At 45.4% G+C, this 14,181-nt stretch overlaps 1 protein-coding gene across 1 annotated transcript in view; it reads right to left on the bottom strand.

The window, feature by feature from the left end:
• The window catches only part of Nhe3 (Na[+]/H[+] hydrogen exchanger 3), a 59,202-nt gene extending 47,444 nt beyond the window's left edge, over positions 1 to 11,758 (bottom strand). Inside the window, exon 1 of the mRNA XM_077698324.1 lies at positions 11,272 to 11,758. Within this exon, the coding sequence (XP_077554450.1) occupies positions 11,272 to 11,518 (247 nt within the window). The 5' untranslated portion in view covers positions 11,519 to 11,758. The remainder of the gene's footprint in view (positions 1 to 11,271) is intronic.
• Positions 11,759 to 14,181: the final 2,423 nt, after the last annotated feature.

Here is a 14,181-nt window from a genome sequence, read left to right as displayed (position 1 = left end):
AACTTGTGTTTCGTCTGCATGGCCCCTTTAAGGGTGCTGCCAAAATTAATGCTGGCAACCATGGCAGTGAGCTCTGCGGCAACATACTTTAAACTACACGCGAGATGAAAAGAGGTACTTAAAAAACTTGTCCCCAACTACAACAATGATAAAATGCAGTCTTTCCTGTTCCTTTAGGCAGTTTTTGGATCACGCATTGAAATTGGTGGAGCTGTTCCTATGCAACATTTATAGATACTTTTTTATCTATAAACGTTGTTTGTATACGCAAGGTTGCATCATGTTTAGACACTACAAGGCACCACCTTTCAGACTTGAGAAGTTTAGCGCGAAATTAAATCTATTTCCGCCAATTTATTTAGAAATTGGTTATGGCTACCCTACTATATAAAACGCTGGCTTTCCTTTGAGCTAGAGGACATACACTCCACAAAAAGCAGTTGTCTGTCCCTTGACACTGATGCCACACTTTGAGACGAGCACTAATTGTAAAACTCCACTCCCTGCCGAAATCGTGGTAGGGAGGTGTGCTTCACACTTTTCTCCTGACAGCAGTTGGCAGACTTTAGGGGCTGCTCGACCTTGGAGGAAGAGTAGGGAAGAATAATGGAATTAATTTCCTGTATCCTAGAATTGGTCCATCTCCCAGTCATTCCCCCGAATACCTAATAGGTGACCGGTAAACAGTGCAAAGGCTCATGGGTACGTCGTCTGCTCCCGCCCCGTCCGGTTCGAGATCTCGCCTGTCCTCCCGTACGCCGGCAGCTTTCACGCGCGTGTGTGCATGTTTATTTGTCACAGAGTGCTAACCTTTCAGAGGAGCCCATACTAGGATTCATCGTTGTTATTCATTGAATGCATGATACAAAAGCTTTTTTTTTTTTTTTTTCGGTGGAAACAGATACAGAACAAGCACACGTGCACGTGAAAGCCACCGGCCTACGTGAGGCCAGGAGAGCTCTCAAACCGGAAGTGGCTGCACTCCATGGGAGCAGACAATGTACCAATGAGCCTTTGCACTATTTACCGGTCACCTATTTGACAGACTCCTGTAGCTACCGTGCCTGACGTAAGGATACCACAAAAAACGTTGCGTCTCAGCAACAATGCAACAAGTGCCAGAACAGAAGCTCCAAGTAACTAACTACTGCTAACCTCTTTGAGAAATAAATGCCATAACGAACCGTCCAACATTCAGCAAGCTAAAAAAGAAAAAAAAAAGAGAAGAAAAGTGATGTGACAATGGCGCAACAAGAGGCCCCGTGTCTTACTTGTCGAGGAACATGCCGCCTCTGCTGCCAACAAAGGTTTCAGGGCCACAGCCTACCATGACTAATAATGAGCACAGAAGGGTATTTCGACAAAGACGGCTCAACGACTAGTAACATAACCCATAAGATATGTCCACAAAAAAAAAGGCCACCAGCTCCCAACGGCATTTTTGTTAGCACAACAGGACAGGACTTTGCTCCTTGTATAACCTTACACTGGTGCTGGCCCTCAAGAAAGGAGAAAACAAGGAGGAGGAGGTACTGCAAAACCCTATTTCACTTTTTGTAAAGGTGATTATGAAAGTAGTCCCACTGGAAGGCACAGCTCTGTGAATCTCTGTTCCTTTAGGTACTTCAAACGCACGTGGGGAAAGGATGCTTAAAAAAAAACACTGAAGTGTGAACTTGCAAAAATTTAAATAATCAGATTTCCCTCGCTTTTGTGCAAGTATTCGCCCATTTTGCCTTTTTTTTTTTTTTTGGTAGGACTGTTTTACAAGCTTACAGCCAATATACACTTCACTGCTCTAGCTTGGCCTCTTTCTTTCATTTTTTTCCCCCTCCAATCTCCGCTTCCCTGTTTATTGTGTCAGCAATTCGCAGCTTTGTTTTTCGTTAGGTAATTGTAGTGTCAATCTGCACTGTTCAGATCACCAACGGAACGTCATCCTAGTTTCATCAAAGTCGTCCAAGTCACGTGCGGGTGCCAAATTTCCCACATGGACCACAATCCCCCTCCCGCATCCGAGAAGAGGAGGAAGGAGAGGGTCCACTGCCCTCCCGTCTCTCCTTGCATCGCCAAAGGTTGTAATTGTACCTCCACTAGTAACAACCCTTGTAATGCATCCCACATTACATAACCAGATTATTCACACGATTGTGAACGCCTGCTTAGTACTTTTTAATGCTATTAGCACTCCTGGGCACCTCCCAAAGTGCTTTTGATCCAACCGTTTCCTTTTCTAGTCATTTTCTCGAGGTGGGGCATCGATTTGACTTCAGAACCAAGGGTGCAGCGAAGCGAGAAAAGAGGGGCAATTTCACCTTCAGACAAAGGAGAGGAAACGTAGGAGGAGGTTGGGAAGACTCCATACAAATTTGCTACACAATAAAGATGTTTATCCTCCTCCTCCTCAAGTGAATACACTCCCCCAACCCAAATGTGTCGCACATTGAAAAGAATGCCAACAGCATCACATTGACGGTTTCTCTCTACAAGCAGCAGCACCAGACTTCCCCGGGATAGGGTAAATGACAAAATTTCGGCCCGTTTGTGTTACCACAAAAAAATAATAATAATAAAAGAAAAAAATTTAACTACCACACAAACAAACTTCAGCAGAGTCACTGCCAAGAACTGGGCAAGCGGGAGCCCTAACAATTGAGCCACTCAAGGCAGACTACTGGCAGGTGCAGGCGTTCCGAGGAATTACAGGTGCTTGCATTGAACGCCGTCCCGCCGCAGGCTATAGTGTCACCCGAGACGGTGTTGAACGTAATGCGTAATGCCGCACACACTTAAATGCACAGAGGCCATAAAAATATCATTGCACGACATCATTTGCCTCGTTTAAAAAACTGCTCACGCTATACAGGCCACCCAGTGATGACGCGAACACTGCAGGGCCGATCACTGGCATTCAGTAGGAAAACAAGTTAAAGACAGGCGCAAATTCCCACACTGTCTGCAAAGTGCAAAATCAAAAAGTGAATTAAGGAATGCGGCACTACCTGGCAAAAAAGCGGGAATGTGTTTTTCAACATAGCAAGCAGATACGCGGCAAATTTTTTTACCGTGCTTTCAAGTCGACACAGTATTATCAGTATTATGGTAACGTAGCAGGAACAATGAAAAAAAAATCAAATAATAATAAATAAACAATTAAACGACCTAATTTAAAAACACATTTCTCATCGCTCTAAATATTCCGGCCACAAATTGTGAAGCAAATCACAGAATACGAAAAAGGCTTGCACAACAACGTTAAGACACGACCAACCCAACTAAAACTGCACGTTTCACTACAGTGTATCTTACTGTCTCCCCCTAAACATTGCTGGTAAAAGACGGCCACTACCCATGGCCGCTACACATAAGGATGCTCTAGAAAAACTAACGCATTACATCTTCACGCAGTAAAACTATGCAGTTGCTGCACACTGTAGTGCCGTTTTGCCGTGCTCGTATTCTACTAGAAGCTGCACCTGGCTTAAATTTTGACTGACGTCAGCAGTGTCCTTTCTTCTGCCTACCTCCCATCACTGCATTTTTGCAGTGCGATAATATATGCTCAATGAGCAAGTGTAACCAACTTTTCTTGCCAAATGAGCCGCATTCTGTGTAAAACAGCGTCTATTTCCCTTCCTTAACCCTTCCGGCCCGGGTGGCGTCAATTGACGCCATCACATTCTAGTCCCTCTAGCGCAAAGAGAACTAAACCAAAACTACTAGTTTTGGGGGGAATTGTCCTTCAATGATGCCTATTGCGATCGATATCACTGTTGTTTCACTTTAGTGGAGCTACTCGCTACAAAAAAGAAAAAGCTCCGGTGAAGTCGAAATTACGACTGCTAAGGCTGGAAAAAATGGCGGTCGTAATTTTATTCCCAAGCTTGTAAATCTATAAATACGTGCACTACGAAGCTGAATTATTGTTTGTAGGTTCATGTGGTCATGACGTTTAAGAAAATGTGCAAAAGTGATGTCATTGCTCTACGCAAAATTTTTAATTGACAGATGTCTTAATTAATTGTCTCATTAATGAATCTGTTATTACTTTCACTTCCAGCTTTACTTTTCGTTTGTGGGCTTAAGCGACCCTAAAATAAAAAAATCAGGGCCGAAAGGGGTTAAAGAACATGCTCAACATGTCCCCACTACACACATGCGATAGGCCAAAAAATTCCAGCACACCGCATTCACTCAAAGAGGAATCCCCCTCCCCCCCACCCCACCCCCGTGGGAACAATACGGAATAGCTGCGAGTGAACAGTCGATTCATATCTGAGGGGATCTGAACCAGCGTTTCATGCCTCGTACAAACCCTGCGACCCCAAGGACGACAGGACGAGGCTCCTATTGAAAGTATTGCCACATCGGGGAAGCTTCTGCAGCCAGCAGGTGTATCGCAAGGGGGCAGATGTATATACGAGACGAGCAAAACAGAGAGAGAAAAAAAAAGAAGGCACTTCATCAATGTCACAATCTTCTCCGGCAGTTTTTACTCTCAAAAGCCCCAGCCTTTCAGTCGGGAGAACTGCCTACTGCTGCGAGCTCCACTTATTTCCCATCCTTCCAAGTTTGAGCCCACCACACAAGGGTCTCGAAATCCTCATCAAAAGGTGTTGTTGCATGTAGTTCGAAGCCACTAGGCAAAAAGCTTTCCCCAGGGTGGTCGTTTATTGAACCTAACGTCAAGTGCACATGGCAGCACAAATAAGTATTCACAAAAACATTGCATTGACGTTCGTCGCTGTGAGCCTTGCAAACTGTTCTGATGGTCTTACGCAAGAATTACAGTATTGGCCAATGGAATACTACTTGTCGTGAGCAAGTGCCATTAATAACATACAACCATGTTAAAATGACAGCAAGGTAAAAACTTGAGTGTTTGTTATTCCTAATTACTTTTGAGATGAACAAAAAAAAATAAAAATAAAGACAGGGTGTCGCAAAAAATCCACTTGCATCACAAGGAATTTCAAGCAGACAACAGAATGACTAGATAGAAGAACACCATCACCAAAACAATTCAAAAAAAAAAAAACTATGAGGCGTGATCAAATGGATCCTTTTTTATTGCTTTACACTTATTGCTTTGCACTTATCGTGACAAGTGCACACCACGACACAAGCTAGCAAAAGTTTGTTGTCCTCGTGACATGCCTACTTTCTGCTGGATTCCATGGATGACACAGTTGGTGTGAATACAGAAAGCGGTGATCGAGTCCCTCCCAGCTTAAGGGAGTCAACTGACCAAAATTTATCACAGAATGCAGGCTGCATAGTTATTTCCACGTGACTTATGAAAACCTTCAAGGCAAGCAGGGAAGGCCACGTGGTGCCTACGATTCATTGTGATCTCAGAAAACTTTCAACTCGGTCAAAATTTTAGGGTACAGACCACTATACTTGCTCATGGAGTACACAACTACACATAGCTTACGTCATCGCTGAAATGTATCCAAAGTTATTTATAATGGTGAACCGGAACCTCTCTATGGAGTTGACATAAGAAATATCGCATGCAATAACGCGAGTTCGGGATTTGATTGGGAAAATTTCTTTCTTTCAGCTACTATTCTACAACAATATGAAAGGGGAAAAAATAATCTGGAAAGTACCCATTGTTGCGATCGCTTTTTTTTTTTTCTGCTTAAGCATAGTTACAAATGTGCTGCTACAAAGCCGCAGAGCAAGGATAACTATAGGAGGTGAAATGTGTGGGTGAACGACCAGATAATGTCACAATGAAAACTAACACCAACTACAGAGCTTTGAAGCGGCGATGGCAAAGGGGGGGTAGCGGCACCTGTTGGACGAAATGATAGCAGCCGCAATTGATTCCAGGGTCGTGCAGTTTCTTCTCTCACGACAGACGTGATTAGCCTAACCAAGAGCATGTGGTGTTATCTGGCTGCTCTACGAAGCGTCTTTTGCCCTCCTGTCTTGTTCTTGCTCCGTGCACAAAGTGTAAAGATCAAAACGGCGGTGAAATAAATCTCTCAAATGTACACATTGCCGAACTTTCGCTTTGGGCCTGAACTGGCCCAAAGCCCCAACCACCCAACAAAGAGTTCCCATAGCAACTACAATTGATTAAACATTAGAAATGTCATCGATCATACAATAATGACTTCCCACACCTTTCCTCATCAAGATCCAAACTTAGGCCCAGCCAATGCTGTCCTTGATATCGTCAATCGACTGACCCTTTTTCGTCTGTCTTGTACACAACCAAACTCAGCGTTAAAAATACAAGGACATACGAAGCCGCAGTATAGTTTTTTTGCAATAGGATGTACAGATCTTGCCATTTTATCTGCCTGTGCATCTCTTGCACAAGTTTCCCACTAAATTTTTATCACCAAATTCTCCACCAACTTCTTCAAACTGATATTGCCTGCTGCAATGGGCCGTTTGATCCTTTTCAAAAAGTGGAAACACGAGCCCAATGAAGCTCAAACTAGCAAATGAAAAATGTATAGAAAAATGTTTGCGAGGAACACATCTTGGCGCTGTGAATAAGAGGGTCCAAAATAAATGAGATTGTATTACTGAATTAAGACAGTTCAAATTAACAGAATGTACTACGTAAACTTTTGTCTTGGATACGCAAGCACCAGCTGTTTAAATGATAATGAAATAACCAGTGGGCATGATCTACCCGCATGAACATTGGCAATAAACTAAAATGCTGCAATATTTCATTCACCAACCGTAAAAGTAAGGCAGAAAGCACCGCTACCAACAGTGTTTGAACCAATGGTCAGTGGGATGCACAAACATTCTTCTGCTTGCTTTTCATGCTCAAAATATTGCTGTTGCTGTTAATCAGCTAGCTGACCACGTGTGTTCAAAGGTGGGCTACTGTGCAAGCAGTAACCGAGAACTATTAGTTTAGCTTCTAGAAATGCTGAAGCCAAGCAAATTTGCCACGATGTAAGGCAGACTTAGATGCAATCTTCCATTAGCAATACTGTTCCTATGATGAGGCAGCAATGGGTGGGCACAAATGGCTCAGACTGGGGCGTTATAGTATTGAGTATCGCTGCCAAACAGCTTTTGCTGGTACTCATTCTAGTTCGATTCTTGCCAAGCGACATTTATTAAGTGCGTAACCACTTTTATGTGGACTGAACAAGGAGACCTGCTTGTAACACTTATCTGTCACACCTTTGCTGCATGCAAAAACTGTATTAATTAAAGGCAGTAGGGCCATTATACTTCCATAAGGGGCCAGATATTTCCTCGTAAATATTTCTTTCCAGGAATGCATCAGTGTAATGTGGTGAAGCCGACTTCCGAGGCGCTTGGTGGCAAACATGCCATAGGGACAAACAGGGCCCTTGCAGGTATTGAATAAAAGGTGCTAGGGACCCCATGCTTTGACATCAAACTGGTTATATAGCCCCAAAATAAACCTTCTCCAAATAATACATTCATGGATACAGGCAAAGCCAGATTTAAATAAGCCCAGTGTTTAAATAAGCAGAGAGGTTTTCACATTTACCCCACCATTCCCACCAGGAAGTTCTTGCGAATGTTTTACTGCTTCGTTTCAATTGTGTTATTTGCTGTGCAAGGGTGCATTTAAAGGGGCCACGAAAACAAAATGCAACCTTGTTCGATTTAAAAGAACTGGCCCATCGTATTACAATTCAAGCTCCAAAGGATGCTTCGTTTAACCGGAAAAAGATGACAAATACACATATATTTAAAAGCTTTCAAATTTCACGCTACAGGATTTCAGCAGAGATCTAATGAGATTAATACTAAAAACAGAGTTATCAGTGTTCCAACTCTGCGCTAATATTCAAGCGATACAATCAAACGTGACCAGGCGCACCACTACAATCTCCCAGTGATGTTTCTCTGTGGTAGCTCTAATCAGCGGCGATAAACAACTCGCTGTAACATCATAATAATGTCGCCACTGCTCCACCTGCTTTCGTTACTGCCTAACCTAGTTGCCGGCAGCTTGCGGTAGAACTGGCATCATTGTTAATGGGGCAATGGAGACTTTTGAATGAACCAGTGCGTTTTGTCTCTGTTTTAAGTCATGTGTTGCACCAGCATTTAAAGAGTTAGCGAGCTACATGTGACCCATACTGAGTCATCCCTGCCACACTTTAGCAGGAGAGGAATGAGAATTTTGTTTCATTGAATCAAGGCTATCATATACTCTATTAGTCTTGTATAGACGTGTCCCAATATCTTGCTGAAAACCAACATCAAAGATGTCTTTCCTTGGGAAAATGGGCAATTGCTAGCAATTATAGGCCTAAGAAAACAAACGAAAGTACACCCCATGCTTGAAATTAAGGCCCGATCTTAAGCCACATCGGGTACAACATATGGTGCGATCACTTGAACATTACATTTGCGTGTCCCCCTTCCTACACGAGTGTGAAAACATCATCCACGTGTACTCAGAACGAATTTTCAAAGTTCCAAGTATTAGCTTTGTCATGCAACCAAATGTCCCCCCATTCATGAATGCCTGCAGCATGTTGTAAATTATCTTTGAACCTCCCGTAAAAATGTCACGTGGTCAGGATGAGTAACGCAATGAAGAGCAGGATGAAAGACCGATATACGTGCAGCTTGTGTGCTTTTTGTGAACTTGGTAAAACAACACGCTCCCCGATATGGATGCCTGGTTTTGAGTCTCCTTCCCCGAGTGCCACTGGATGCCAGAGCGCCGTTTCCTTAGACAGCATACCATATTTGCACAATTCTAACGCGCACCTGTTCTTGCTCAATGTAGCCTTCCAATTTGCGTGCACATTACAACCAGGCTCAAAAACGAAATCAGCGTCAAAGCACCCAGCAGCATTGCCACTGACACAACTCCTCCAAAAATCCAACTCAATCTAATCCAAGACGATCCATCCACATCCCACGAGTAAATTTGGGGCACGCATTTCTCATGGGCACACCTTAGCTAGCTGTAGCCCATATTTCTGCGGCTGCAATTAGCACCCCGTTTCACCAAACACCATAACATACACTCGGCTGGGCATCCTGGAGACAGCAGTGCTCCATCGACATCAACAAAGTGGAGCCATACGGAGCCATACAACGCTTCACCGGCCCTCAGCACAGACGTTTTCGAGAACGTGAAGACTTCCAGGTGGAATTCATAAATTAGCAGCAAATGAAAGAACGGCTCGTCACCTCTAAAATTATGAAGGCCAAGGCATTTGAAATCACAAACGCTTTCAATGTTCCCTGCTCCAGTTTTCATGACAGTGGGAGCTGGATAAACAACTTTAAGAAGCGCAAGAACATTTGCAGCCGCAGTTGTGTGCGTGAAATAAAATGTCTTTCGCTAGGTACGTGTGTCATGTCTTTACATCTGCACGATAGAATCAGCGTCAAATGGATGTTTTTTTTTTTTTTTTTTTCCCTACGTAAAATTATCTGTGCGCTACAATCGGAAGTGCATTAGAATAATGAAAATACGGTATTCGTGCTGCTGTAAATCAAAGCTGCCGTACTGACAATGCATGCCTTGAATGGAGATGTGGCCAGAATTTGCAACAAGTCTAAGATGTGAAAACAAAAGATAATCGAAATTTGAAGAGATCCTCTATACAGAGTAACCTGAAAGCATATAGAGGGATCAGTGCTGGACATGGCCACTTCTTGTTTCATTTATGGCAAACAAAAAAGATCAACAACGAGCCTCCGGAAAAACCTCACTAGTCCCCAACATCAACCTTCAAATTCCATCCAATTTCCCTGCCCCAAGTTTATGAGGTTACAACAGCCAGAAAAAAAAAGGCACCCACTTATAACGAACTTGAATTTACCTTTCCTAAAGTTCAATCCCTGTTTGCTGCATGAAAGACCTTCAAAAGTAAATGACAGAGCCAACGTCCGCAATATGGCATTTGTTTCTGCCCGCGCCTACGTGGCCCTGTGTATCAGGCAATTCCTGCAAATGTCCCGCATATTGTTAGGGTATGCACACGTAAGGGAAATATGACAGTGCACGCACACATGCGCAGAGGAGAGGGTCAGATATAGGCTGGGACTGACGACTGCATACAGACAAGACTTCAGTGCACGAATATGCTAGACAAGCACATTGCCCACCTCTATCAATGGATACAATACACAAATTCAAGCCAGCCACACTGCAAGCTACAAAACAAAAATAGCACCCTCCCATTTTTCGTCACCTAAGGGACAAAACTGGAGGCGCCTCCGAGCTGTGTGAAACGGCAAGTACTTGAACTCGAACGGTGGATGCGTAGATGGTGGACATCTTTGACCGCTGCACACAGCAAAGTGAATACTGTTTCGCGCAAAGCTGAACTGGTGCACCACTTCTTGTAGGAGGAAGGGGGAGCAGCATCTCAAGAACTACCGAACACCCTTCCTAGTTCTACACTTCAAGTGAGAAATGAATATGCTGTCCCTCGCAGGTCAGTTCAATAAGAACACACGGACACCAGAAGCTCCATGTCGCATTCTGTCCTCACAGCATTTACGGCTGCCAGCCGCGACCGAGCTTCGGAGAACACGCAGCAGCAACAAAGCCGGCATCGACTGACAGGCGGCCACTTGCCGGCTACACGCCGATGTCTAAGGCGGTGCTGAAAGACGCCAGCTGCCGAGGCGCCTCGTCGAAAGGAGCTCGACCGATCGGGGCGGCGGGCAGTGGTCAGGGCGACGCCGCAGAGGCGCGGGCTCGCGTACGCCCCTTACACCGGGGGCATCACGCCAGTTTGGACGAGGGTGACGATCCGAATTATCGGTCAACCTTCGCGCACGACGCCACTGCGGGAGGCGGGGCGAAATCCGCGCAAAAGCGCTGGATATGCAGAACGGAGCTGATATGTCAAGCTGTGGAGCCCAAGTCGACGAGCCGGGTGTTTTTTGGACACAGCAGGGGGGGTGGCGAAAACGCGGCGCGCCAGCGACGCCCGACGTACCGGCACAGATGCGCGCAACGTAGGTCATTTATCTCGCGGAGCAGGGCGATCCGCACACGACCCTCGGCAATCGGCGCAGAGGGGAAACGAAACACTGCGCGGTGCAGACGATTAGACACGCACACACAAAAATAAAAGGTGAAGAAACAAAAAGAAAGAACAGGCGCCCATAAAGCATATCTACGTCAACAGGTCACCGGAGAAACGCCGATCGACCGCTCTGCGGCGGCTTAACCCCTAATTGCCAGCCCGGGAAAACGCGCAGCACTCGGGTGGCGAGCGATTACGGGCGACGCAGACGCGTGATCACACAACTGGGCAGTGAGACGCTTACCGAATATAATGGCCAGTCCCGTTTCGTGGAGAAAGCGGGCGCGGCGTCGTTTGAAGAGCCAGATGATGCAGACCGTGAGAATGAGTAGAAAAGTGTAGATCAGGATGTTCACCGAGTCGACCCTGTGGATGCCGTGGGCCTTCTCGTCCATTTTGACGTCCATCGGAGCGGTGGCTCGACATGTGGCCACCAGAAAGGCCAGCGATGCCGAGACGAGCGTGCATACTTTCTCCGCGCTGACGGCCATGTTTGTGTTTTACTTGGCGCCGGAGAGGAGTTGCCCGTAACCGGGGGAAATTTTGACGCTGTCGCACAAGCGTTGAGGCAACTCCGATGCTATCAGCGGGAAACTGGCGCACTCCGATTTTCCGCGACGTTGTTCGTTGCACTGCAACAGAGCACCGGCCGCATTCTTCCGGCGGTACCAGACGCCGCACAAACAGATCAATGACGAATGGAATACTTCCCCACGCAACCGCCCATGGCCGAATCGCAATCATATGTGAGCAGCTCCGCAGAAAATGGCAATAAAATGTTTTCATTTAAATAAACAACACCCTACGTTAAAATTATAAATTTTTTTTTGTTATTAAACTTGACTGCAGTTATTTTAATAACAAGTATTATATTTTTTTTCTGCGGAGCATCATTATGGCCCATGCCCAAATTTGTAGTCGATTGCATGGGATGTAACAACTGCTAAATGTTTACCTGTTAGAGCTCCCGCAAAACACCGCTGAACCGCTGCATTTCGTCCAATTTACATCAGGTAAGTGAAAAAGATGCTAAAGGAAATGACCTTTTCGCGCGATCTGGTATTTCAGCCCGTACCGCAGCGGTGTCTTCTGCTACATCTTGAAGTGGCGCGGAGTCGCAGCGGCTGCGATTGTAATTCTGGTTTCGGTGTCACTGAACGGAGCGCCGGAGAAACTTTACATTAATTCCCCTTAGGTTTAGACTTCGGGTTTACATATTTTTCAGCGCGTATTGTGCATTAGCGTGGGCCTAAATTGCGATCCGTGATCCTCTACTCTCGTCTGGGTGTGTCAAGTGGGCGCTCAACGCGTACGCGGTAACATGAGCGGTCTGCTCTTCGCAGACGATAATCGCACCCTGAAGTGACGCTGTCCCTGCCGGTTCTGGGCTGATTCGAAAGTTCTTGGCGTATTTTTGATTATTCTTGGGTTGGATTTTAATATTTCCGTAATAATAGGTCTGTGAAAATTGTTTCCGTGCCATCAGTGTATGCGCGTCTGCTCTATGGTTTCGCTGCGCGTTTTTGGGGTGTTCGGGTGCTTGGTTTTCGTTCCTGTCTTGTCATTTGTGTCTGTTTGCCGCTGTTGCCGCATTAAACCGGCCGTCAGAGCGAGCAGGAATGAGTCATATTGCCAGTGTTTGACGCAGGCCTCGCAAAGGATCGCGGCAGCAGCGCGCGTCTGACTTGACCTTCTACGGCCGGACGTCCTACACAGACATCGCGCGCGCTTCCCTCGCCGGCGCTTTGCAGGCGCTTATTTGTTCTCATTTCTGTAGAAGCGCCCGTTTTCAGTTCTGTGCTCACCCTCACCCCGAAAACTTTCGCAAAAAAAATTGATTATTAAGCGTAATTTATTTTATGTGGGAAGGGAAAAACGCTCGACGTAGAACCGCTGAAGCTTTGAGCACCTGAACGGTTCGCGCGATATCGTTGGAGCGCTACGCTGCTTCGGCCGATGTGTCAATCGTTGCACAGGGTAGCGCAAACATCCGCGTCACTGACGCCGCAGGTCTGGAATTCGATTTCCGTACGGAACGTCCGCCTCGCATGATATGCTCCGGTCTACTTTTTATATCGAGTAGTGCACCTATAGGTGCGGCCTTGTCGCCGATCTCGTTTCTTCTTTTTGGTGCTTCCCTCCTTTGCTGTGTTTGTCTGTTGTCAGCTGTTCGGCCCCATCCCCGATTCGCGCGCCGGTTTGGACCTTGCTCAAGAACATAAATAGCACGCCAGAGTTCTGACACGGTTTGCGCCGTCTTCCGGTCCTGTCGGCGAATTTAACCACGTGTAAGTCGCTTTCTACGCGTTCTTTAAAGGCGGTTTTGCGTGACCGAGTTTCTTTATGTGCACATATAACAGCCTCGCGTTCGCATCGCACCGCGCGTTGGCTCGATCAGAATTAACGCGTACACAGTTTGTATAAACGTGTAACAATTTCTGCCACCCCCGCACGCGAAAAGGTCGAGAATTGTTTATGGCTGATGTCTCGGCTAAACCACCCTGCCCGCACACATGTGCCCTTGAAGTAATAACGATTTCATAAAACACGTCGTTGAGTGCAAGAGAGAGAGAGAGCGAGAGAGAAATTGTAAGAAGTCGCACCCACGTGAAAAACAATAGTGACGATCTTTACTTACGTATCGGTTGACCGATACGTAAGTGAAGTTAATCGTTAAATATGTGTTTTGTGACTTCTCTTGTATGAATAAATTCGTTCATTCATACATTAAACTTTTTTTTTCTGTGAGTAAACCTATCGTAAGTACAGTATGCAGAGTCCAAAAAGAGGGCTGCTGTTTTGAGAATTTCTCAAACGGACCGAATGAGACAAAAAAAAAAAGGATTCATTGGTGCATCTAAACCCACCGAATTAGCTGCGCAAAGCTCATCCAGCGGCTATATAGTATGTGAGGATTTTTTTCCTTCAAAACTATGCTTCAAAATGAGCCAAATACGGAAACCGAAACTACGATAAATTTTGGTGTAATAAATAGTACGTGTAGAGAGCGTTCAAATGAAACCCGTTGAAAACGAAATAATATACAGAGAAACATGAACTCGAAAGGGTTATTTCGATTAAAAAACGAGCCAAGTACGTGACTTGTCCTAATCAAAATGAGCAAATACACTCAACCAATGGGCGATCACTGCGC

The sequence above is a fragment of the Haemaphysalis longicornis genome, unplaced genomic scaffold, assembly GCF_048455015.1.
Source record: "Haemaphysalis longicornis isolate Haplotype H1 unplaced genomic scaffold, Haemaphysalis longicornis Haplotype H1 scaffold_2, whole genome shotgun sequence".
NCBI classification, from domain to species: Eukaryota; Metazoa; Arthropoda; class Arachnida; order Ixodida; family Ixodidae; genus Haemaphysalis; species Haemaphysalis longicornis.
This window is presented reverse-complemented; position numbering and strand designations above follow the sequence as displayed.